This window comes from Indicator indicator, chromosome Z, assembly GCF_027791375.1.
Source record: "Indicator indicator isolate 239-I01 chromosome Z, UM_Iind_1.1, whole genome shotgun sequence".
Lineage (NCBI taxonomy): Eukaryota > Metazoa > Chordata > Aves > Piciformes > Indicatoridae > Indicator > Indicator indicator.
Genome location: NC_072053.1, coordinates 76,140,178 through 76,165,169, shown reverse-complemented (window position 1 = coordinate 76,165,169; position 24,992 = coordinate 76,140,178). Strand labels below are relative to the sequence as shown.

General features: G+C 38.4%; 1 protein-coding gene across 2 annotated transcripts in view; it reads right to left on the bottom strand.

Moving 5' to 3' along the window:
• Positions 1-4,037: 4,037 nt before the first annotated feature.
• The window catches only part of EFNA5 (ephrin A5), a 242,545-nt gene continuing 221,590 nt past the window's right edge, over positions 4,038-24,992 (bottom strand). The window contains exons 3-5 of one of the 2 annotated variants that reach the window (XM_054397905.1): positions 9,228-9,293; positions 8,760-8,840; positions 4,038-4,159 (exon numbers count right to left, since the gene is read on the bottom strand). In XM_054397905.1, coding sequence (XP_054253880.1) covers positions 4,038-4,159; positions 8,760-8,840; positions 9,228-9,293 — 269 coding nt within the window. The remainder of the gene's footprint in view (positions 4,160-8,759; positions 8,841-9,227; positions 9,294-24,992) is intronic. The other variant, XM_054397906.1, reaches the window with a different exon arrangement.

Here is a 24,992-nt window from a genome sequence, read left to right as displayed (position 1 = left end):
ACAAAAATGTAGCCTAAGAGAACCAATTAAAGTGAAAATTTTTAATTTTATTTAAGTATAATTGTATGGACATGTGTATATACAAATACAGATCTTATGTGGGACAGATTTGGGGGTTTGGTTTCTGTTGTTTTTTGGGGGGGGTTGTGTGTTTTGGGGGGTTTGTGTTTTTATTATTTTTTTTTAACATTTTCTGTTATGTTCATATAATGTAAAGCATTTCAAAACCAGCACTCAGCAAATAAGTGCAAAGAAGCTGCAAAGCAGGGCAGTACAAGCACAGGACCACACTGAGCTGGACTTCCATATCCAGATGCATACACAATGACTGTCTTCAGTGGGGTGTCGAGAGTAAGCATGGAAAGTAGATTTTGCAGACTCATGAGTAACCTCCAACACGCCAGCATCTATTAAACTGTACAATGGCAGCAAGCCTATTGTAGGAGATTAGTCTCACACACTAGAAGCTTGAGGGTGAACGCATGAGAAGAACTTGGTGATGCCAGACCAGAAACAGATCTGCCCATTCACAACTCCAAATTAAAAAAGGAGGAAGGTGGGAGAGAAGGAAAGTCAGGAAGAGGAGGAGAAATGCAGAGGATTATACATTAAACTGGTTATTACAAAATCTAAGTGTAATGAAAGAAGGGGAAGAGTTACACTCTAAGCCTCTGAAAGTAACAGGACCATTGCTCTCTCAAGGCAGTGGATTAAGCTCAATTTTGAGGTTTAGAGGTGGGAATCAACAGGTACAAATACAACTATTTTCCTTCCATGATTACATTGGAAAGGAAAAATGTACTCATCTAGTTTTGGTACTTTCCAATTTTTTTTCTAGCTCTTTTGAAACCAGGTACATACACATATCTCACAGGACATTGGCAAGATACTTTCTGGAAAAAACTAATCTTGGAAACAAAATCAGAAGGAAAACAGAGAAAAAGATAAACAAACAAACAAAATAACAGAAGAATTGGTTTATCCCCAAAGCCTTTTCAGAAACAAACATGATGCAAAATAAGAAAAAATAACATAGAAACCACATGGCTCCAACATCAGACCATTACACACCAAGAACAAAATATTGATCATCAATATCATGTTGTTTCAGGTCTTGACATTGTGAAGTCTTGGAATAGATAAATGATTTTCAAAGATGAATCCTACATGCTGCAGTGTCATGGCCACTTGTCTCTCAGTTCTCAGCCATGATCACACTTGATGCTTCAAAGCTCTGTCTTGTAACCAGTGCATGATTTTAATATCCTGAAAGTCTGTTCTCACTTACAAAAGACATAAGAATCAAATGAATACTTTATTATCAAACACTATATACAACAGAGGTTGCTAATAATACAGAATTTAAAGAACATAGCTTGAATTTTTACTTGTCTTTCCTTTGCCATCCAAGTAAGTACAGTACAAAACAAGATTCTAATCTATCACGAAATGTTACCTTGTCTATTAAAGGATACACAGTATCCACTAAACTGACTGATCCCTATTTTCCCTGCTTCGCATTACAATGCTCTTGGCAGCCAGGAGTGCAGGTCATGAAGGTAAGTAAGCTACCTAGTTTGAGGGACAATCTGTCCCTCTGACTTGAGTTGGGGCAGAAAAGGAGGAAAGGAGCACAAATCTCCGTAATTTGCACCAACACCTGCATTTAAAGCATCCAGAGATTTCAACACACAGCCCATCAGCATTTATGTAGGCCTTAAGTATTGAACTGACAGTGTCTAGTACACTCCCAGCCATTCCATGCCAGGTAGTGCAGCGACCTGCCTTACAGCTGTGTCACTTGTTTACTTGTACAGCTGAATGTTGTTCCTCATCTACCCATCAAAACAAAAGGATGAATTTCACCAGGAGTAAGGATAAACCTATGTCTTGAAATCTGACAGCATTCAGAGACAAAAGATGAAAAATTAAGACACCATTTCTCCATTAAATTGTTGCTACTGGTATGACTGGCAGCAATTGATATGAATTATTTTACTATTGTTACCTATCATGCAATATTACTTGTATTGTGGTTAATAATCCATTTGATAAGGTGCATTTTGATTAAGCTTTTTAATTCCTACCTATAGGAAGGAATTGCTCATTAGTGTGTACCAAGCACATTCACATTAAAAAGAGGAAAGTACCAGAGAGACTGCAATGAATTTCTGAGTTCCACCACTGCATATCTTTATTGCGTGCACTTCACAGAAGGAAATATCCTACATTCCTCCTGTAAGCACAGGCCCTGCATTAATGATGATGTTGTATGATATCAGGCAAATTCAGATCATAGTTTAGCATGCATAAACCTTCCTCTACATGTTAAATTTATGCCCCTCTTTTCTCCTTTTGAACTGCTGCTTCAATTTAGAAAAAAAAAAAAAAAAGAAGCCCACAAAGTGCTGTCCATTAATGGTATAAGCTAATTTTGATTTCGCAGACTTTTTCTTCAGAATTAATATAGAAAAATCTTCTCTTGCTTCAAGGTGCTCCATATTTTATTTCAAATTTTACTATCACAGTTTTTATTAGAAAAGCTCTGTTTCAGTCTTGTTCTGATATTTCTCTGATTATCAGTCTAAATGTCATGGCAGCCTAGCCAAATATTACCCCAAGGCTTGCACTTCCTGGCAAATAACATTTATGTTAGCCAAGGCTCAGATTCCTTAAACAGGGTCACTCCTAATTCCATCAAACAAAACAGTCCCATTTCCTAATTGCATCAAGGGTTACCACTTCTCTCACATGTTTAAATAGGACAAGCATATATACTCACTCTCAGCATAAAGTATATCTAAATAATGTATTTTCTATTCTAGTGGATTTTTAAAAAAATATCTTGTTAAGTCTTTGGGAGTCCATCTAGTTTCTCTCCAGCTGATAACCACATTTCCTCTAATGTTCCAACTGCACTGGAAGGGGAAAAGATTAAAAATCAACACTGGAATTCATAATCCACATTTTTCTTTCTCCCCATGAAGTAATGCTACTAGACCATCCAGGCTTCTTCTACATGTGGTTTATTCCCATGACCGAGGAGCTTACAGGAGAGACAATCAAGAGCATACTGGAGATCCTGCACCCCATACATGTTTCCTCTGGCCACTGATGTCCTCTCTTGGTATGTATGAACACTCAGAGCAGCATCCAAAGCTGCTGAGTCAGTGCTGGGGAAGGTCACTTTATTCTCAAAAGTGCCTCTGCATTTCAAGAAAAAAATTGTAGCACCACGGTGATTTGTTTTAAAATAAAATAATCCGGTGTGCATTATCCCCTTAGAATGAAATAACAGAGGCACTCACACCCCCAGTGAAGTTTCCTAAATCTGACCTTTCCTGCTGTGTGCTGACATTTCTAAGTAGTAACTTCTTCCTTTCACCAAAGACAGCGTTTCTGCTTATAAGCACAAATTTTACTGTCAAAGATGTGTCAGGATAGTCCTATAAGAAACAGAAGCCTGTTTGTTTAGAAACTCCTGGAGGAAATGGTGTTATATTGTATCTGCTCATAATATTTCCCCTCCAGTCCTGACATGGTGACACAATGCCTTGCATGATGATCTTACAGTGCTGAATGAGAAGGTATAATTATTATATCCGAGAGAAATACTCTCTCAGACTTTCACTCACTTTTCTTATCCTTCACTGACTGCATCTGCCACTATTCTTTCTTGTCCACATATGGATAACACAGTGAGCTAACAGAGGTGACTTCTTAAGGGAGAATACAGAGCAGAATAAGAATCACTAGTGTCACTATTATAGTTTGGCATTTTCATTTGGAGTCCTTTTATTTATATGGAGGGGTTAAGAAAGTCACAGAGTAGGTAGGGATGGGTGCTGAAGCTAGTTATCCCCTTCAAAATTTTGCTGAGATCAGGTGAAAAGGGAGAAAAAAACGGAAAAGGGAAAAATAACAAATTGACATCTGCAAAACCAATAAAGTCCCTTTCCTGGCATGAGCAGTTAGGTGGATCTTTGATGTTCCAAGACCCTGATATTTTCTGTGACAGGTTGCTGGAGCATACTGTGCTATAATATCAAAAGCATTGCCAGGAAGAACAATAGAGTTGCCAAAAGCCAGCTGGGTATCCTTGGTGTTTGTGCCGCATTCTCACCACGGGATGGCTCGGCTGACTCGTGTACGGTATCATCTGTTCAAACAGAAAGCATATATTCCAATGAGATTTTGCATCCTTAATAAACTCTCACTGAGCTGACAACTGTAAGTAGATTTCTGTGCCTTGATGAAACAGTGCAATGAACCTTGTGCTGTCATTGACTTTCACAAGCATGTAATACCTAATTATACAACCAGCTTGGGGCCAAGTCCCACATTTCTTATTGGCAAAACTCCCACTGAAGACCAAGGAAGCAGAAAGTAAGTCTAATTTCAGCAGACTGAAGAATGAAAGAGTCGTCTTCTAGTAAAAGATTGTAGCTCTAGCTTTGTACGGCTCATTAGATAGCAATGTCAACAGACAGGAAGCTAAATAAAACCACTCAATTATCAAAAGGGATTGAAGAGTTGCACACACTCAGAATTAATTTCACAGTTAGTCCCCTTATTGAGTTACAGATTTTGGCTGCTGAATTTGAAATGACAGCATACAAGCCCAAAGTATGTACTCCAGTTCCATGTGCAAAACTTCCACTGAAGTATACCAACCACACCTTGGCACAAGCAGGGGATGTAAGACCAGTCTCCCTTTCTTGAAACAGAATTTTAAAGGCTAACACATGACAATCTCAGATTTTACAGAATACATACTCAATCAGGAAAATCTCATAGGTAACGGACAACTTTCTATGCTACACAAGTACCAATCTACATACATGTTGTTAGAACTAATGAAAAAATAATTACCCGGCTGAGTAGGCAAAACGTGCTTATCCTTCAGTGGCAAATAGAAAACAGTAGCAAATACTAATTGTATAAGGCCTAATAAAGCTCTGTTTAATTTTTACAAACTAAAGTTCAGTCTTAAAGCCACAACAGTGTGGTATTTTTCTCCACAAGGTGCTTCATATCCACAGCTATCAAATTTGGCTATTTTTAAAGTAATTTCTCTGAGGTTTGCTATAGTAAGTTGGCTCTGGGGTTGAATTTTCTTAGTACTAAATGAATGAAATAAGCTAAACCTTTCTACAAAGCGTCGTCTAATAATAGTACTCACGTGTTGTTATACAGTGCCTAATTTTCCAGGAAAACTAGTTATATCTCACTACTTATTGTAATAAGCTTCCCCCACTTCATGAAAGACGTCAACTTACCTATGATATATTTGTCTTATAGCTTCCATCTCAACAAACTGCACTTTCAGATTTACACTGGAGTGAGAGCTGAGCAATTCCAATTAAAGGTACTAAAGGAAGCCAGAGTCAGGAAACTGGGATCACCATTCTAATTTGACATGGAGCCAGTCATGTTACTTATCTTAAGCTAGAAACAATTTCCCTCCTCTTCACACCCTTGACACCTAACCTGATAGTGTCAGTGTCAGGCCTGGTGGAGCCTGATGCATAATTTAGTTTAATAGGCTCTTCAGCTCCAGTTCAGTTACACAGCAAGACGTGCAGTAAACTGGATTAGCAATTTATCATGTTTTGGTTTTTTTTCTGATACCACTGACACCACAATCATAAGACTTATCAACAGGTCTTCAATGCTGCTCAATGCAAAAGTATGAAAAGCAAGCACTGATCAGCTGTAAATATATTTACATTTGTAAGAAAGGGACATCATCAGATGAAACTCCTACTGATGTAAGTGGCAAAAACTAGTTGGAATTATTTCAGTTATAGCTCTTCACCATGTATGGCAGGGACATCCTCCCAGGCATGTTGGCCCTGAAGAATGTCCTAATATTTTTCTTCCAGAATTATTCCAAAGAAAGCTAAAAATTTCAGTGAATGCTAGTTCCTGAAAAGTGTTAGTTCTAGTAGCTGTCAGTGAACAGTTTCACTGACAGCTTCACATTTCACTTGAATTATGCTCTTATACACTCGTGACACTGCAATGACAATACAGTACATCACAAGAGGATCTTCCCAATTAAATCATGCTCTAAGAAGTTAGGTGGAAAACAAAAATCCGTTTACTTACTGCCAACTGTACCACCTGTCATATATTTACAGTCAGCACTTCCCAATTTGAAAACATTTATTCGTTGCTGATTAAATAAAACTACACAGGTAAATAATTTGCATTACCTTCTACCTTTTGCATCATCAATAGAATTGCCAATAAGTCTGAATTTGCAATTCTGAAAGCCAACAGTTTTGTCCTAATTCCATCCATGAGTCAACACTAAAATGCAATAGGACAGAACTAGGGTAGAGTAGTAATAAATCCTCATTTTCTTTGACTGTCAGATACTGCCATGACTGGGACACTGGCTGCTGCTTAAAAAAAAAAAAAAAAGGCCCTAAACAAAAACCATTACTGCTCTTATATGCAAAATATGGAGATCTTCCGTGGTGCCATTTTATGAAGCCATTCCTTCACAGAAGAACTGATTTTCATGTAAAATTAAGAAATTCCTGTCAAGAAGTCATGTAAGTTTTCTATTTATACAGCCCCAAGGTTTCTGCACTCAGAGCACACAATTCATCTGTAGTTTTCAAAATCACTTTACAAATTTGATTTTGCATGTGCAATTGTAACATTTCACAGTCCTTAATCTTGGGGAAAAGGTGTTGCTTTATTTTAAATACTGAAGGCAAGTTATAGGAGGACAAAATTCCTAAGTAAAATCTGGGAGGTCATTGCTAAAGACTGAGAATCCAGCAGTAATTAGAAAAAAGGTATTTAACATCTTCAGATGTATTTTTTTTCACATATACACCGCCAGCACGAATTAGGTGTTAAGTGACACATTGAGTATTTCAAATTATTCCGACAGACATGAGTGACGGAGAACTACTGGGACTCGTCGCGAAGAGATGAGTCGCGAGATCGTCGCGTCAATTCTGAAACACAGGACTTCCCCTCATACAGACCAATACCTCCCACAAACAACACCAGAACCAGTGGGACACCACGAGAGAGGATAACCAGGGATCACTACACACACCAACCCAACAAAAAACTTTGGATTCTTTACAACCACGAAAAAGTAGCAAGAGTAAGGCCATGCGTTCACATGACTACACTCGCCAACCAACTTAGCGTGGCTGCTGTGGCGAGAAGACAGTAGCAGCTCCGGGGTGAGATCACACAGACGAGAAAATGGGTGAGTCCGCCAGGTCACGCTAGTAGCGTTCCAGCCCAGAGTCCACAGGCGCGCACCATTAGCCCCTAACACAAATCACAATCTAAGCCCGGTCCACCAACCTGACCCTAGCATCAAGTCATGTAGACACCTTCCAACTATTCACAGAGCGCTCGTAGAGATGATGGCAGTTGGCCAACCCTGCCACATCAGCAGTGGATCTAATCTCAATAAACTGGTGACTGGTGGAATATAACCCCCCCCCCGCCCCCCCACGCCTGATGTGCTCGAGAACTCGGGACCGTTACCAGCTGGAACCAAAACTAGTAATTAAAGCTATTGTTTCCTCCTGGTAACAAGAGACTACTTAATCTCAGACTGCAGGATGCTCTGTGTATGATTTTGTTACCGTCGTTTGCCTTCTGCTTTCTAACAATATGCTTTTTTGATGGTGCTTGTTAGGTATAACCATTCAATGTGAAGTTAGCAGCACTGCTGAAAAAAAATTGCTTAGCAAGTTCACTAAAATAAGGCATTTCTTATTTGGATGACTTCCTTTGCAAACCAGGAACATGTTTTTCAGGGTATGTACTAAATGATGTGCGTGTGCACAATTTTTTTTCTGGTATAATTTGTTTATTTATCTGTATATTGTAATTATTGAGGCTTGAATACAACAATATGTGAACAGTGTGTAGGTACACATAAAACAAACAGGTCGTACCATTACTGCAAATAGTTTTCTTACATATCCATCTAATTTTAATGTCACAAGCCATTCCATTGAATGTTGATGGGATTACTCACATCCCTAGAATTAAACATGCTTCTAGCTGTCATAGACCTCAGCCACACAAACAATACACATGCACTTTCCATGTGAAGACACAGGAGTTTGACTGATGCTTTGCCCATGGTAGATGTAGGGCTGTATTACAGCAAGCATTATTTTTAAGGCAGTGTTTTGGAAAAACAAACCAAACCAACCAAACAAGAACCCAAATGGACAGAAAAACCACTCCAAAACATAACTTTCCTTCAGTAAAAACGGGACAGCAATTTAAATATGTATTGGATTGTGTGTGTGACTGTCTGCACATATGTATGGCCAAATGTACATAATTTTAAAACACTCATTTCTTACTTAAACACTAATTCTGTCAGTTGCATGCCTGTGTCATGTACCAGTACTAAAAAAGTAGTGGTTCTGTTTTTTTGAAACCACTTAATAAATGAAGTTTGTCCACTGACTCTATTTCTAAAATTTCGGGCCCAGTTAGCAGAGTGTTTTACTAACATGCTGGGTGTTTGGCTAGGATGCGCCAGTGACTTCATGGCACTGGTGAAAATTTTACACTAGCACACACCATAGTTTTATTATACCTGCATTAAACATGGATATAAGAAATGTACCATAAGCAATATTAGTAGTACCAGCAATGAGCACAAGCAGAGCAGATGTATCATTCCAACCATGCAGGAAGATGAGGGGAAAAAAGGGATACACGCGTTTATTAAGACATTCTCTAAGCATACTAACCTGCTGGTTCTAATGAATTTTCTACTTTGTCGTTAACATCGAAAACACGGTCATGAACACCTATAGTTTTCATACAGCTGTCTATAATAAAAATAGAGATAACAGCCAAATATGTTAGTGAGACACCTTTAAACTCTCCACTTACTTTTTTCCCCCTTTTTTTTCTATTTACTATATATTATTAAGCATATATATATATAGTTGTCTGAAGCACTTGTCCAAATGCCAGTATAATCTTCCATTTGTACAACAGCTTAAGAAAAAAACAAGTTACTGACTTAGCAACTGCCTTGTAATTAAAACAAAGCTTTATGAAAAATGGTAAGAAAATACAATGAAAACCATAACACAAATATTGCTATACAGAACAGATACACAAAATTCAGCAGTAAAAAAACAATATTTACTGCTGTTTACTAGACCACATGCTACAAAGTCACCCTCAAAAGTATAATCTGAAGAACTTACTTGCTGGCCGCACAAAGACCTTAAGCTTTAGACAGGATCTCCTTCCATTATCTTGGATTGCAGAAGCTATAAATGAGGAAGAAGAAAAGAGAAGTGGAAAAGAGTGAAAATGAAGACAATCTTTTGTGATAAAATAAAATATCCTTTATCTTCCCATTGTCTGAAGGGCTGGACGCTTTTCAGACCCTGCATGTAAGAACTTCAAGTACACAAAGTAGCTTGATTATGTGACGGCAGGGAAAGAACTGAAGATTTTATTTTAATCCCTTTTTGAATATTTTACATTGCAAAAGTGAAGTACATGTTATTTTCAATGTTTCGTTATCTCCTTTCACCTTTCCACACCTTTTTCTCAAGAGGTTGTTTAATATAGTTTCTGCTGTAGTGCAGGTGTCTAGTCTAGAAAATTACACTTCAGAAAAATTAAGACCACTTAGAGAAAAGCTAGTCCTGAAACACCAGGCCATTTGCTTTAGCAATCCAAAAAGATGAGAAAGCACTTAAGGTGGAAATTCTAATATTAGAACTATGCATATACTCCTACAAAAGTAGAAATACACACCATTAAATTCTACAGCAAAGTATCTCCCTGTGTTGAGAAAATATTTATTTTCCTTCAGTCAAAACACAATTCTTCATGTAACTAATAAAGTAAAATGATCTTGTTCCTTCTTTTTACCCTCCACGAGAATTTCCCAATCAAAGTATTTAATTTTAAAAGCACTTACTGTATAGAAGAAAGATGAATGGAAAAGACACATCTAGCACTAGTGCAAGAGATCATACATCTAAGACTAGTGTAAGTACTTAATTATTTCCCAGGAACAAGTGCTGCTGAGAAAATTTCCTTTCTAGAACTGCTTTCCTCAAAATACATGATCATAGGGAAATACACCTGCCTGTCACCACAGTCTGGACTCCCTTAAATATTGTCTGCCAGTCTGAACATGTAGGTAACTTTCATCAATGTCTGCAATTTTGAAATTGTACATTGGCCTGCAGTTCATTATGCACGAAATTTGACTTAGGAATGCTGATTTTAACTTTTGAAAGACCATTTGCATACACATTTTTTTTGCCCTCACAAAACCCTCAAAAGCTATAGCTGAAAAGTATTACCTGAAGCACTGCAAAGCAATTTTTATTTTATTGCACACTCACCCTCACTATTCAAAAAGCTACATACTAGGGAAGAACAAGTTGCTTTTTGCAGCAAATGGCAACTATTGTAAACTGTCTCAATTTACAAAAGATGACTGGGCTGGCAAGAGGTTAGTTTGTTGTTTTTTACTGTTTTATCTATTTTAATTAATTCAGTCCCTGTTTGTGACAAATAGTGAAAATTATCTATACACAGATATATGAATGCACATGCTTTGTCTTCATGCTAAACTCACACTTTAAGGGCTCCTCAACTAACATGAAATAAATTTCCTTAGTCTTTGATGATGTTTCCAAGGCAGGTGGAAGAACTTACCAAGAGCTAGTAAATTCAGTACAAACACAAAAAGGAAGCAAAGAGTCCAATACAGTTAATGCTGCAGTTCTACTTGAAAAATTGTTTCACTCTTTTAATCAAAACTCTCACAATGACAAGCAGTTAAGAAGTGTTAACAGCTGGCTTTGCTATAGGTTTTTTAAAATCAGAGGCAGAAAAACTCCCTCTGCTGACATTTACAGTAAGTGGTGTGCTATTTAGGGCACAGTATTTGCACTCCTTTGTTATATTCAGAAAATTTTGTCCTTTCTGTGGCCCCATTGAATATACACAACTGGCTAAATGCTTTGCTCCAACTTAAACATGCAGTTGTAGACTTCTCACAAAATAAGAATACTGTAGTAACTATGACATTACTAGCATAAAAGCAGAGATAACATTTCCAAAATGAGCCAAAACAGAGTCTCTAGGGCAATTTCACCACTAACAGATTTTCCCTGCTCAGAAATTATTTCAGAAGTGCATCATGACACACATTTATATAAAGGGAAGTTTTTGTTTTGATGCTTATGTGTTGCTTTTATGTCCAGAAAATAAGCACCTTTTGTGCTCACTGCTGCTTATTAGGATGTCAACCAGCTAGCTCAGATGCCAGTAACTAGCTAGGATAGATAGGAGCCAATAATATTCTATTTGGAAAACTGAAAATTAATGTTTTGCACATAAATTGGTTTTATGCATGCATAATATTTTCACACACTTAAAAGCAAACAACAGCTAGTGATTGTCTATTTTCTTTGGAAGAAAAGTAGGAAAATCTGTTCACTATTTTCATCTCTTACTCCCAGTCCTCAAATGGGTTTGCAGCTATAGATTACATCATGAACTGTAGTCCTATTGTAACCATAGCAGTTGCACTTCAATCATCATCCCAGAAATTAATGCAGTTTTTATCAATAAGTAAAAACACATGCTTTTTTTTTCCTTCTAGTGAAATTATGTACTGTACCCCTACAATCAGTGTTTTACTCCTTCAGAAGGAATAATAATGAATAAAAATAAAATAAAAATCAAGTTGGCCTTCCTGAGAAATTAAGAACTGTTTTCCTAGCTGCATGACTGCAGTCTATTTTATTTTTTTTTAATTTCTTTCTTCTTATACATCCCTATCCCTTCTCCTTTTCATCTTAAAAGAAAAAATACATGAGTTGCAGTTTTTGCCTTAAGGCCACATGTACCACCCACAGGGAAGAGTCAGGGTGGCTCCTATCATCTGTTATTCTCTCATACATGTTGCAATAAATGTTCCATCATTGTTCTGTTCTATGTCTCTATTCTGCAATACTTTCACCAGTATCTATGAAAATCCTACCTGTTGAATTAAGATGTCCAGGATATGATTGGAACAGCTGGGATTTTTTCCCCATCAACAAGCTCAAGATACTTTTTCTCTGAATGTTAGGCATATCATACTTCACTTGCTCTCTAATACAAAATGCCAAGCGTCCTCATTAAGTATGGATTTTTGGTGAGTTAACAGCTTAAAGTTTGAACTCAGGATAAAGTTTGAAGACCTATTGTACATGAAAGTAGCTTTAATAACAAACTTGTTGAAAAGGACAAAATTCCAATTTAGGGTGACATGGTTGACAGCATTTCACAGCTACAAAGGAATATCAAATTACCAAAGCAACATAGTAGAAAGGATAAATGGCCCATGTTAACATTTGTGAATAATAAATATCAAATACATTTTTCTGGAGCAGAAGTAATGCCACAGCTAGAACCTAAAAAAAGCTGAGGCTTACATGAAAAATTCTGGAATCATTTTGAACAAAAAAATCTCCTATCAAATCGATTTAAACTGGAAAAACTCCAGTCTTGAATTCAGTACCCAAGGGTAGGAAGGGAAGAATCACAAAGGAAAAAGAGGAATTATTCTGTCTTGCTATTTCCTGTTTTCATTACAACTTTTATGATACTTCTTCCTTGCCCTATCTCACCTTCACCAGCAACTTCATGACAATTTCATGGGTGTTTCTTATAAAGAACATATTTTTGACTTCATGGGTACCCAAAGACCTGTAGCTCGAAGAAATTGCACACTGAAATCCCTCTGAAATCACAAGTTATATCATTATAGGAATAAGTGGCTTATTTTTTTTTTTTTGGTAGGATAATTCCAGAATGCAGAAGAAATTCAAGTCATGACTTCTGCATTCTAGAGATGAAAATTCCACCTCCACTAGCTGAACTAGAAAAAAAACCCAAAACGTTCAAGGAACCGTGCACACACAACTAGATCCAAGCTGGATCAAAAAATAGCCCACAAGGACAAAATAGAGAAGAAAATTTCTTTTCTCTGAACAACTTTTGGTTACTATCTTCATACAATATAAGAAAAGGAAAGAGAGTGAAGAAAACTGTTCCATCCTCCTGTAGAGCCAAACCATAAATATTTTAGAATTGCAGGCTATATTTCAATATTAGGAAAAAAAATCACCTCCCTTCAGATCACTGCTAAGCAGTTCTTTACTAGAAAACACATGGTATATTATTAATATATTAGACATAAATAACAGGTCAGGTCCATCGGAGTTATTCAAGAGGAAGCCACAGATTGAGAACAAAGTTAACACAGACAGAAAACAGTGTAGATTTATTTCCCCAACAGTTTTGTGGTTGAATTTACCATGCTAAATCTCCAAAACTTCTTTGAGGAGTCATCAAGATATAGCCCAAACAATCAACAAAGTAAGCCAATTAAAATGCAAAGGTACAAAAAGGAAAAGGTATTAAAATTTCCAGACTTGCTTTGTTATCAGGACCTGCTAATCATGTGATAAAAGCTATAATTAAGTATTTCCTTCCCTGAGTGTGGCTGCAGTTTTTCTGGCAACAATCTGAGGCTCAGTTTCTAACATAAGAGCAAGTTATTAAGACGCTGCATGTAGTGTCACAACCATCCTATTTACTAATAGTCACATGTAATCAGTAGCTTCTTCTGTTTGCCTCCTCATTCTCAGCTTCCTAATTACAGCACTGCATCTTTTCCTAAAGCAAACAAGAAATCATACAGGCAGTTCAAATCCTCATTTAGCACAACAAAAACATATTTAATATTCAAGGCACAATGCACCATAGGCTCCATTAGACAGCAAAACTGGAACTGTTCAGTGTAGAAATAGTGCTCCATTCATCTAAATCACTCAGACACTGACAGGCCCAGCTTAAGTGCAGGTTAAGTTCGAATCAGGGAATCATGGTGAAAAGGGCCTACAAAGACCTCTTTTTGCACCTTTTGAAGCAGGGAAAGTTGCAAGCTTGTGCTGGGGACTGGCAGCTTGCAGGTGGGCTGCTGAGGCAGTGTGAGTGGAGCCAGCACCACCACTGGCAGGTCTAAATGTGATGTCAATGTGCCAGTGGTCACTCAGAAGGACTGCCCCACAAAAAAAGAAGCCCCTGGGGTGGTCACTGTGCACTGAGGAAAGAAGCAGTGAGTGGGTATCACCTGGGAGGACCAGGTTGGGGGCTGAACAGACTGAACAAACAGGGTACAACCAATTCAATGTGGTGACCACTTGGCGGAATACAGCCCTGGCCTCTGCACCTACCATCTCAGATGTGGCTTTCCTGACAGAGCTCTCTTGGTAACACCCTGGCATGCAGGCAGTGGGCCAGGGTGTGCCCAGCTCTTACGTCAGTGTCAGATGGGAGCGGTGAGCATCCTGGGGGAAGAGTGCCCACACAGACAAGCTACTCTGCATCATGGCAGAGCTCTGGGAGGACAGAAGAAGGTTGAGAACCATCAGGGAAAGTGAGAGATTGATCACTGCAGTCACACCCTGCCTTCCCTGAACAAACCAGGCAGTCAGTGCTCCCAATACAGAGGAGCTGCCAATACTTGCCCTCTCTTCTCATGGCTGAATGTGGTGACTTAAGAGGACAAGAGGCAATGGTAGACAAATTCCTGCCCAACACAGCAGGCATGTCTCCCCACCTTACCAAGTACCCTTGCAAAACAGGTAGGGGATGCAACAGATGGAACCAACTAGTAACATGGAAAACAGTTTAACCAGGCCAGAAGTGCGCCCAAGGCTCAGTCACCCCAAACCACGCATCAAAACTGATTCTGTAAAGAAAAACAGATGGGATATTTTGTGGGTGATTCTCTCCTAAGGGGTATAGAGTGCCCAGTATGCAGACTGGACCTTGCTTCATAGGGAGTTCTGCTGCCTCCCTGGGGCCTGGGTAAAGCACATGACAAAAAAACCCTCACCCCCTAGTGTGACCTTCACATTATTACCTACTTTTGTTTTTCCAGGTGGGGAGCAATGATGTGGCCTCAAGAATGCCAAAAACAATTAAGGGACACTTCAGGGCCTTGCAGAAACTAGTTAAGAGAGGAGGAACAGCAATGATGCCAAGGGTTAGTGATCAGTTAAGAAGCCATGGAAACGCCAGAGAATAGTCTGGCAGGAATGAGGGCTTTCACACACAAAGAGGTGTCAGGAACATTATCCCAGATGAAGTGCACCTACACTAATGCACATGCTATAGGTATCAAACTGGAGGAGCTGGAAGCCGTGCTGCATCAGGAAAACTATGATACAGAAGGTACCACAGAAATGTGGTGGTATGTTTTGTGTGATTGGAGTGCTGCAATCAATGGCTGCAACCTGTTCAGACTGGATAGACACGGAAGGAGAAGTGGTAGGGCAGCCCTTTTTGTTAGGTACTATTACAGATGTTTAAAACTTAATTATAGTGATGATACAGTTGTGTCTCTATGGCTCAAAATCAGGAGGAAGGCCAAGAAAGCTGATACCATTGTAGGAGTCTATTACAGACCACCCCATCAAAATACAGAGGCAGATGAAACATTATACAAGTAGAGTGTGTCAAAGGTAACTTTCTGATACAGTTGGTGAGTTAACCTACCAGGGAAGGCACCCTGCTGGACCTGCTCTGTGAACAGAGGACAGAAGGTGATGTGATGGTTAGAGGCTGTCTCAGGCACAGCGATCATGAAATGATTGAGTTTTCTTTTCTTAGAGAAGTAAGGATGAGGGACAGCATAACTTTGGACTTGGACTTCCAAAGGGCAAACTTTGACTTGTTTAGGAGACTGCTTGACAGAGTCCCTTGGAAGGCAATCCTGAAGGACAAAGGAGCCCAGGAAGACTGGACACACTTCAAGAGAAAAGCTTTACAGGCACAAGAACAGGCTGTTCCCATGTGCTGAAAAATGAGCCTGCAGCAAAGAAGATTTGCCTGACTGAACAGAGAGCTCTGGCTGCAACTCAGGGAAGAGAGGAGAATTTATGACCTTTGGAAGAAGACGAAGGCCACATGAGATGGATGACTACAAGGATGTTGCGAGCTTATGCAGGGAGAAAATTAGAAAGTCCAGACCCTAGCCAGAAATAATTTGGCTTCTGCTGTAAAACACAGTAAGAAATCTTTCTATAAATACATTAGCATCAAAAGAAGGGGCATGGAGAGACTCCATGCTCTATTAGATGAAGGAGGAAACAATGACTAAGGACCAGTTAGCAATAGGACCAGTTGTATTCGGGGAATCTAGCCACCTGAGCTACAAGACAGAGTATGGGAGCCAGATGATCCCACCACAATACAGGAAGAGGTGGACAGTGACCCACAGCACTACCCAGATATCTATGGGACCAGATGTAATCCACCCATGAGTTCAGAGAGAGCTGTTGGAGGTGCTCACCAAGCCACTTTCCATCATTTCTCAGCAGTTGTGGCTGACTGGGGAGGTCCCAGAAAACTGGAAGTTAGCCAATGTGACATCAACCTACAAGAACGGCCAGAAGGAGGATCCAGAGAACTATAGGTCTGTCAATTTTACTGCAGTGCTGGGGAAACTGATGGAGCAGATCATCTTGAGTACCATCACACAGTACATGTAGGACAACCAGAAGACTTGGCCTGGTCAGCATGCATTTATGAAAGGCAGGTCTGCTTGACTAACATGATCTTCTACCACATGGTCACCTGCTTAGTGGATGAGGGAAAGGCTGTGGATGTTGTCTGTCTGGACTTAGTCATCATTTCCCACAATATTCTCATGGAGAAACTGGAGGCTCATGGCCTGGATGGACATACACTTTACTGGGTGAAAAACTGTCTGGATGGCCCAAAGAGTGATAGCGAATGGAGTTAAATCCACATGCCAGCTGGTCACAAGTGGTGTTCCCCAGGGCTCAGTACTGGGACAACTTTATCAAGGATCTGGATGAGGGAATCAAGTGCACCCTTAATAAGTGTGCAGATGACACCACACTGGGTGGAAGTGTTGATGAGTTTGAGGGTAGGGAGGGAGGGAGGGATTTAGACAGACTAGATCAATGGACTGAGGTCAGCTGTATGAGTTTCAGCAAGGCCAAATGTTTGGTTCAGTGTTGCCCTCCTCACTAGAGGAGGGACATTGAAGTACTATAGCATGTCCAAAGAAAAGCAACAAAGATGGTTAAGGGTCACAAGAACGAGTCTTATGAGAAACACCTGAGAGAACTGGGGTTTAGTCTGGAGAAGAGAGGACTGAAGGGAGACCTTATCGCTCTCTACAGCTACCTGAAAGGAGGCAGTACATAGGCGGGGGTCAGTCTGTTCAACCAAGTAAAAAGTGATAGTACAAGAGCAAATGGCCTACAAGAGCAAATGGCCTCAAGCTGCACCAAGGTTAATAGGAAGAATTTCTTTACTGAAAGCATTATCAGGCATTGTAAAGGCTTGCCCAGAGAAGTGGTGAAGTCCCCATCCCTGAAGGTATTTAAGAGTGATATAGATGCACTGCTTAGAGGTCTGGTTTAAGTCAAGGACTTGTCAGTGGTAAGCTAATGATGGGACTCGATGATCTTAAAGGTCTTTTCCCAACTAAGCAATTCTGTGATTCTGTGACAGTACCTTTGTTTTAGAATGGAGAGACATTGGTAAAGGAGCTTTCTTTCCTTATATGCCCCTAACCATGCTTCTTTGTAGCCCTGACTGATACTCTGTAGATAATAATACTCTTACTACTTTGTATTTCAAGTTTCTTGCACCAGTTCACCTGGAGTGCTCTCTACAGTATTATAAAGCAGTGTTCATGACACGTTGTAGAGATCAGGCTGTTCTTACTACTATTTTGGGAACTGTGCTGAATGTTTTCTTCTGTTTTTGGCTTAGATGTCCAGCAAATAGGGTCTCCTTGCGGAGATAGGAGAAATCATACCAAAATCACTCAGTTCATTGCAGCATCCTCTATGTGTTACAGAAATTCTGGTGCCAAGAGCTTTCCAACCACAAGAACTGACCAGAAGTGTTGGTTCAGACTGAGAAAACACTAGCAAATTAATTGTGAACTTAAAGCCAGCATGAACATAGCTGGGTGAACACGTAACACCTCCCAGTCAAAAGTCACCTAAAGTAATACTATGAAGAGAGAATCTGCAGTAATCCCATACACAGGATGCAGGAGAAAATATTTACAGCTGTGATTTGCCTTTAGCTCCTTCAGGCATGACAACACACCCATTAGTCAAATCCAATATGCAGGTAAGATTTCACAACCTGCAAATCATAATACCAACAACCTGAAGTGTTTTAGTATCCAATAGCCTGTGTCATCTACAGAGCTTCAGGAAGTTTTATTTTTAAGAACAGTCCTCAGCTTCTTTCTTTGTAAATAAATGAGCACGTATGAGAGCATTAAAAATGCAGTTTTCCATTATGTTTGCCGCTGGCAATATTTCTCAATTTGTGCAAGTCAAAAGAAAAAAAAAAAAGCCTATTATTTTTTAGAAGAGCTGAGCCTTTCCCCTGTAGGTTTTCATGTGATTTACCATACAATACAAATGTATGCAAATTAGCCAGGTAAATGCAGAATTAGTTATTAATATTCTTCTCACAGTTTAGATTGGAAAAAAGTTACAAATTTGCATAAATGGTACAACTGAAAAAGACAGTTAGAATTTAATAAATCAGTAAAACATTCCTTGTGTGCATACATGAAGTAAGACTCACATCTACAGACAACAAAGAGGTCTTCAAAATTATTAATCAAAAAAGAAAAGCTACCATAGAGGATTTACTGATAATTGTCTCCTTGTAAGTTTTAAAATTTAAAAATAGATAGATACTGGACCTAGGGAAATGACAGCTTTCACCAATACCTGAGACTAATTTTAAGAAGTATCTTTGCATATCTGCTATTTTATTCCAACATATCAGCAAGTTGGTTTGGGTTTTTTTGGTGGTTTTGTTTGGTTGGTTGGTTGGTGGTTTGATGTTTTTTGGTTTTGGCTTTTTTTGTGGTAGCATAAATGTGACTCCATTCTGAGAAAATAAAACTACTGATTGTCAGTGACTTGCTCATTCTTTAGACCTAGTAATTAAGTACATTTACACAGGAAATTGCGACAAAACTTTTTTGTACCTTTTCTATTGCTTTGTTCTTACAGTTCCAGAGTAAACAACAATTAAACTTATTTGGTTTTGTTATTGCTAAGTCTACCATCTCTCTGCATTTAGTCATCACCAGGATGATACCAATAAAAAAAAAATTACTGAGCAAATTAAAGACTCAGAAAACTTAAGTCAGCAGATAGAAAATTGTCTGGAAAACTACCAAATCTAGGACTTCAAACAACACATGAAAACTAAGAAAAAGTACCTAAAAAGGAAAATAAACAAGCAAATAAATGCAAGGCCACAGCTAATACTACCTATGGCTTAAAACAGGCAAAATTACTATAGATACTAGTATTTCCAAAGGAAGTTTTAAAATCCACAGCATTGAAAGGGTACCTAATACAAATACGTATTTTCCTTTACTTCTGCATGCTCAACTATCTGTATGAAGTGAACATAAAACCATCCTATCATATTTCTGCACTCAACTCTGTACCTGTATACATACATGCCCACATGGTGACACGGACTTTTACTCTGCACTTCATGCAAAATATAAATCACAGTGTGCACAGCAACAGAGAAAAGGACTCGATAAAAGCTGTGTGCACAACAACGAAGAGATTGTGAGATACTACTTATAGTTCCTAATGTCTCATACCTAATCTGCACTGGTTTTGCTCTGTTTAAAACCACTGGATTTAAAACCACAGCCTCCCTCAGAAGTGACTATTTCTTGTATGCCCTAAAAATTGCTTAGTAAATGTAAATGTCTTGCCAGACAAATGCTATTTTAGTGAGAGTTCTTTGAAGAAAGTAGTACATAGTTACTGTTTCTATAATAGCACTTAATGTTGAATTAACTCTCCCATTGCAATTGCTTGGCCAGGAAGAATATAATTTTGCTAATCCATTGCACCTTAGATATCTGGTTGAAGGCTATACGTATTGAATATCAGTTTCATATCAGTCATACAAACCAGAGACTAATTGTATATGGTAAGAGATGTAAATCAGAGACTTCTGGTTTAATTAAACTATTTCTCCAGTATGCTATCTTAGCACGGTATAATCCTCAGGAAGGTGCCTCACCTGCTCTAGGGGGTGATGTAATAACTAGCCTTCTCTGTTGTTGGCCTAACTGGTGTACTGAAACAGGTTTTTTTAGTTGAAAACATCAAAGCATCCTGAAACTGAGTCCTTCACAGTGCTGGGCATCTCCAGAAATTAGCAGCAGCTGAGGGCTCATATGAGGCAGACAGCATCACCCTGGATCCAATCCAAAAATTTATTATAGTCACACTGTTACCATCTATCCTCCCAAGTTGCTGACGTCCACTTGAGTTCAGGAAAACATAAAATCACCTCAATGCAGGACAGCCTGCACCCCTCACAACTTCAGAACAACAAAGAAGACATTTCAGCAGCAGAAAAACCCACACCTGCCAGAGCTGTTCCTCTGAATCAAGCCTTAAACCAGTATGAGAACCATGCTGTTCTTTGCAAATACCTTTTTATTCATAAAAGTAAGAACAGCTGTTTCTTTATGAATAAGGGCAAAGCTTTCATCTAACTGTAGTCTGAGCAGTCCAGAGAATCAAACTTGCCTCTGTGGTGTTTATTCTCATTAAAAAAACAAAGCTCAGCTGGCAAGAAAAAAAACGCATATCCTACTCTGAATGGGCTTCTAGTTGCACATAAGCTCCTGTGAAACATAAGAATGTATATATGAAGAACAGATCATATAGTTGGTCGTATATAAAATATTTAGGCCTTTCTCTCATGTAACAAGGTTTCTTTTTCATAAATGCAAACTGCATTATATACAATATGGGCTAACATTTCTGCATTAGCATAATATAAATGACTGATGTACTTTACTACTGCAACAAACCAACACTTGCAAGAGTGAAATAAAAACCTCAGATATCATTACTGTTTTCAGTGGCATTAACAAAACCAAATACAGTTATTGTATAACTCTAAGACTGTGTTAAATTGCTAATAAAACAAGTTCATACTATCAAATAGAGCACTTAAGAGAAAAACGTATCCTCCTCACACTTTTCATTAGCACTTTTGTACTTTGATTTTCCCTGTCACTAGAAACAAGCAAGCTATCCATTTTGCTAATTTCTGTCTCCAAGAACAAGACGTAAGTTATCTGAAGGGATGTTATAGTCATTACTATTAACCTTTTCTTTTTGATCTTTAAAGCAGCATGTTCACCCACATGGAATTTGTGGTTATTGTATCATGTTACTAAATTGCATATACTTAATGGACTTCCTATTATCCATGCCTAGCATCACCACTGATGACATTGTAATTAAAGCAAAGAGAAGCATTCCATTTATGAGCTTGTCACTATTGTTACAATATTTAGAAACATTTCTAGCTTCCTATCCTATCCTTCTAAGTTCTATTTATAAAAAAATCAGATGTAATTATAAATCTTGCTGTTGTGCTAGGAATATGACATGTACACAGACAAGAAAAGTTAACTTCTGATGATTCACCTAAGCAAAGGAACAAAATTATATATATGTAAAGGCGGGAAGAAATCTTCAGGAAGCTGCCCTAGAATCAGGGGAAACTGATTAAAAAAAAAAAAAAAAGCATAGCCTATATTTGTATTTTGTTGATATTTAAAATGATGGCAAACTGCAAGAATAACACAAGTCTGGATATGTTTGAGTGCATACACATATGCATGCCCGAAAGCCTGCAAACACGCTCCTTAGAATACCATTGCTCAGAGGACTTCTGAAGGGTTTTTTCTCTTGCCAGTGTTCTAATAGCACCTTGGCAAAGCCTTTAAAGAAATGCCTTTTATGCACGCGGTCAGCATGAAACAGAGAAGTTAAAGATTGTAAAACACACAGTAGTCTACTGTAACTCAAGCTCTGATGTTAGCAAGTTAAGATTCTCAGGACAGAGACCTTATGTTTCACTACATCTGCTATGGCAGGATGCCAGGCCCTGTCTGAATAGAGTATAAACACAAATAACAGATGCCAACACTATATTAATAACATTTTTATCTGGTGAATTCCCAGTTTGCTCAAGTCCTGCAGAGGGACTATTGGACTGTCAATCACTTCACCATACGAGTCAGGATTTTTTGTCTAGTCCTTATAAGGACTTCCTTAACCTTTTTATTTGACCCTCTACTGAGCCTTCCTACCTTTGAGCAGATCAACATTCCCACCCAATTTACCAATTGAGTGATCTCAATCCCCTCATCGAGATCACTGATAAAGACATTAAACAAGACTAAGCCCTGGGTCACACCACTTGTGAACAGAATCAGTTAAGGAACTCATATGACCGAGTTGTGAACAGTTTCTAATGATGCCTCCCATGTGTATGTACGATCATATATATGGAAAACAATATGCGATAACAGAAAAATACTTTCTAAAAAACTCCTTACTGACAGATACTGCATTTCAAAAAAGATGGACAAAAACTCTATCAAATTAATTCCTCTCAACCACACAGTATCTGTAACTGCTCAATTTAAGTGACTTTGACTTTATATGGTGTCTCCACTCTTCAGTGGCTAGGTACCTAAAACCAGATCATTCTGGAGCAATCCTGCAAGTGAAGTGCACAATCACTACCCCATATTCTTTAATCATAAAGATCTACTTAGATTTGAATCTCAGTTCCTGGTTAGTTCACATCAACGAATATCTGCACTGGATATAGTTTTGATAGCCATAAGAGCTAAAAGACAGTGTGCATCAATGCTTCTTTCTTCTCACGTTTAAAAGAGGGTTCAGTATACTGAGTTTCTCTAAAGAAGCCCACTCATATTTATTTTAGTTAGGAAGAGTCATTTGAAATGCACTTATTTTCTCCTTGAGTTACTTCAGTAAAATATGCCACATTCAAAAACTTCCCCACCAACCAGACAAAAAACCCCAGTCTGAAATAAAATCTCTCATCTCTGTGTACTGTTTGATCTGGAGTCTTAAACAAGGATAGTGGATGCTTTCATATAAATCTATTAATTATACAATATGGTCTTGTTGGATGGAGAGAAAAAAAAACCCACCCTGAGTATCCCCTACATGGATACTGCAGTGCCAGATAATACAAGCTCTGCATGTCTGCTGCTTGCTCATCCTGCTCTCACAGGTGCCTCAGGCACCGGCCATCCTGGAGAACATAGACACATGAGGTCTGACATACGCCAGCAGGACTCCCAGACAGGACAAGCAGAAATGTGGGTCCATATTGTGGCCTCTTTTGGAGACTGCATAGCCAGAATCAATGACACAGAAGTATTCTTCTTGTTCTGTGTTCCTAGTTAATTTCTAAGATCTCTGTAAACTTCCAGGTCATCTTTTAGGGATCACTAAAGAATTTGTTTAACCAAGTAAGAGTCCTTACCTGTTCTCCTATTGTGAAATATCCTGCAGAGAGAATTTTTTCTATCAAGTTGTTTTTTTAGTTTTTGTTGTTGTTGTTGTGTTTGTTTGTTTTCCTGAAAGCCTATGATGTGTGCAATCAAAGCTGTCTCTGAAGCACCCTAATTGCAAAATCCAGCAAGGAACTTTTGTGACACATTTTGTGGACTTCAGATTTCTTGTTCATAGAATCTTCTTGCTGAGAAAGTAGAGATTATGAGAAAAGTTCTGGAGACAGAATCCAGACTTGTAGTAAGTAATTTAATTTACTTCTGCCTTTAATATTCAGATATAATAACGAAAATTTGACCCTGTATTTGTAACATGTCATTGCATTTTTGTTTTGAGAAAATATTCTTAATTCCTCAGATGGACAACATGGGCAGGGGGAACAGGGTGGGAGTGAGATCAAGGTTTATGTTTTGTTTTGTTTTGTTCAGAAAACAAACAAACATGCAACTTGAAACAGTTCTGCACAAGAACAGAAGGTCTGAAGTGCTACCAGTGCTGGCTGCTTTCTGCTGAGCTGAAGTGACCATTTTCAGATCCTTCCAATCTGTGGTGAAAAGATTGTTACCATACTGCTCCTGGGAAGTCAGTCCTCCTCCAAGTGAGCTCCTTCATTATGAATATGAAACAGATATAACCAAATCTATCTGCTCCATAGGAATACAAACACTTACAACCTAGCTCTCTCTATTATAAAGACTCTACTTAGCTCTTTTACAGCACTGGCTTTCTGTGCACTGCTGTGAGGTTTTGACTTAATAGAAAAAGGTACTTCATAAAAGCAACAGTTCTTACTCTTAAAGCAAAAGTGGCCTAAGAACTGCAGAAAACAAATGCAGAGTTTAACCCACATGGCTCTTCGGAGATATGCAAATATTCAAGTACTACATTTTGTAATCTAGAAAAATAATTTTTTCTGAGGAGGAAAAAAGACTGTGCATCAGTCTTTGCAGTGAAGTACATCATGCTGCGCAGTCTAATAAAGGTTGAATCTAACTATGTTATTGCAAGACAGAACATGGATTTTATTTGTATGTAGGTAAGTATGGATCAAGATTACACTTCTGCAAAGAAATCTGTATTAGTCTTTCAAAAAATACCTTTTTGGTAGGACATAAAACCCTCTGAAATTAAGTCCCCACCACGAATACAAAAAATATTTAATGCATCAGTTTATCTTGAAATATCATATCTTGTATGGTCTGTTTCCTGACTCAGAGAAATTATATGAATATTACAATTAACTTTACAAATTGAAGATAGGCATAAACTGTAGATGAAACCACTTACTGACTCTGTTCATTTGCAGCAAAGTTAAGCAGGTACACATAGATTATCTGTCAGAATAATAACAATTGTTTATTCTGAGCCACATATACAAATAGATATGGTTTATACCAGCTTAGAATCATAGAATCATTTTGGTTGGAAAAGACCTCTAAGATTAGCGAGTCCAATCATTAACAGATACTACAATGACCA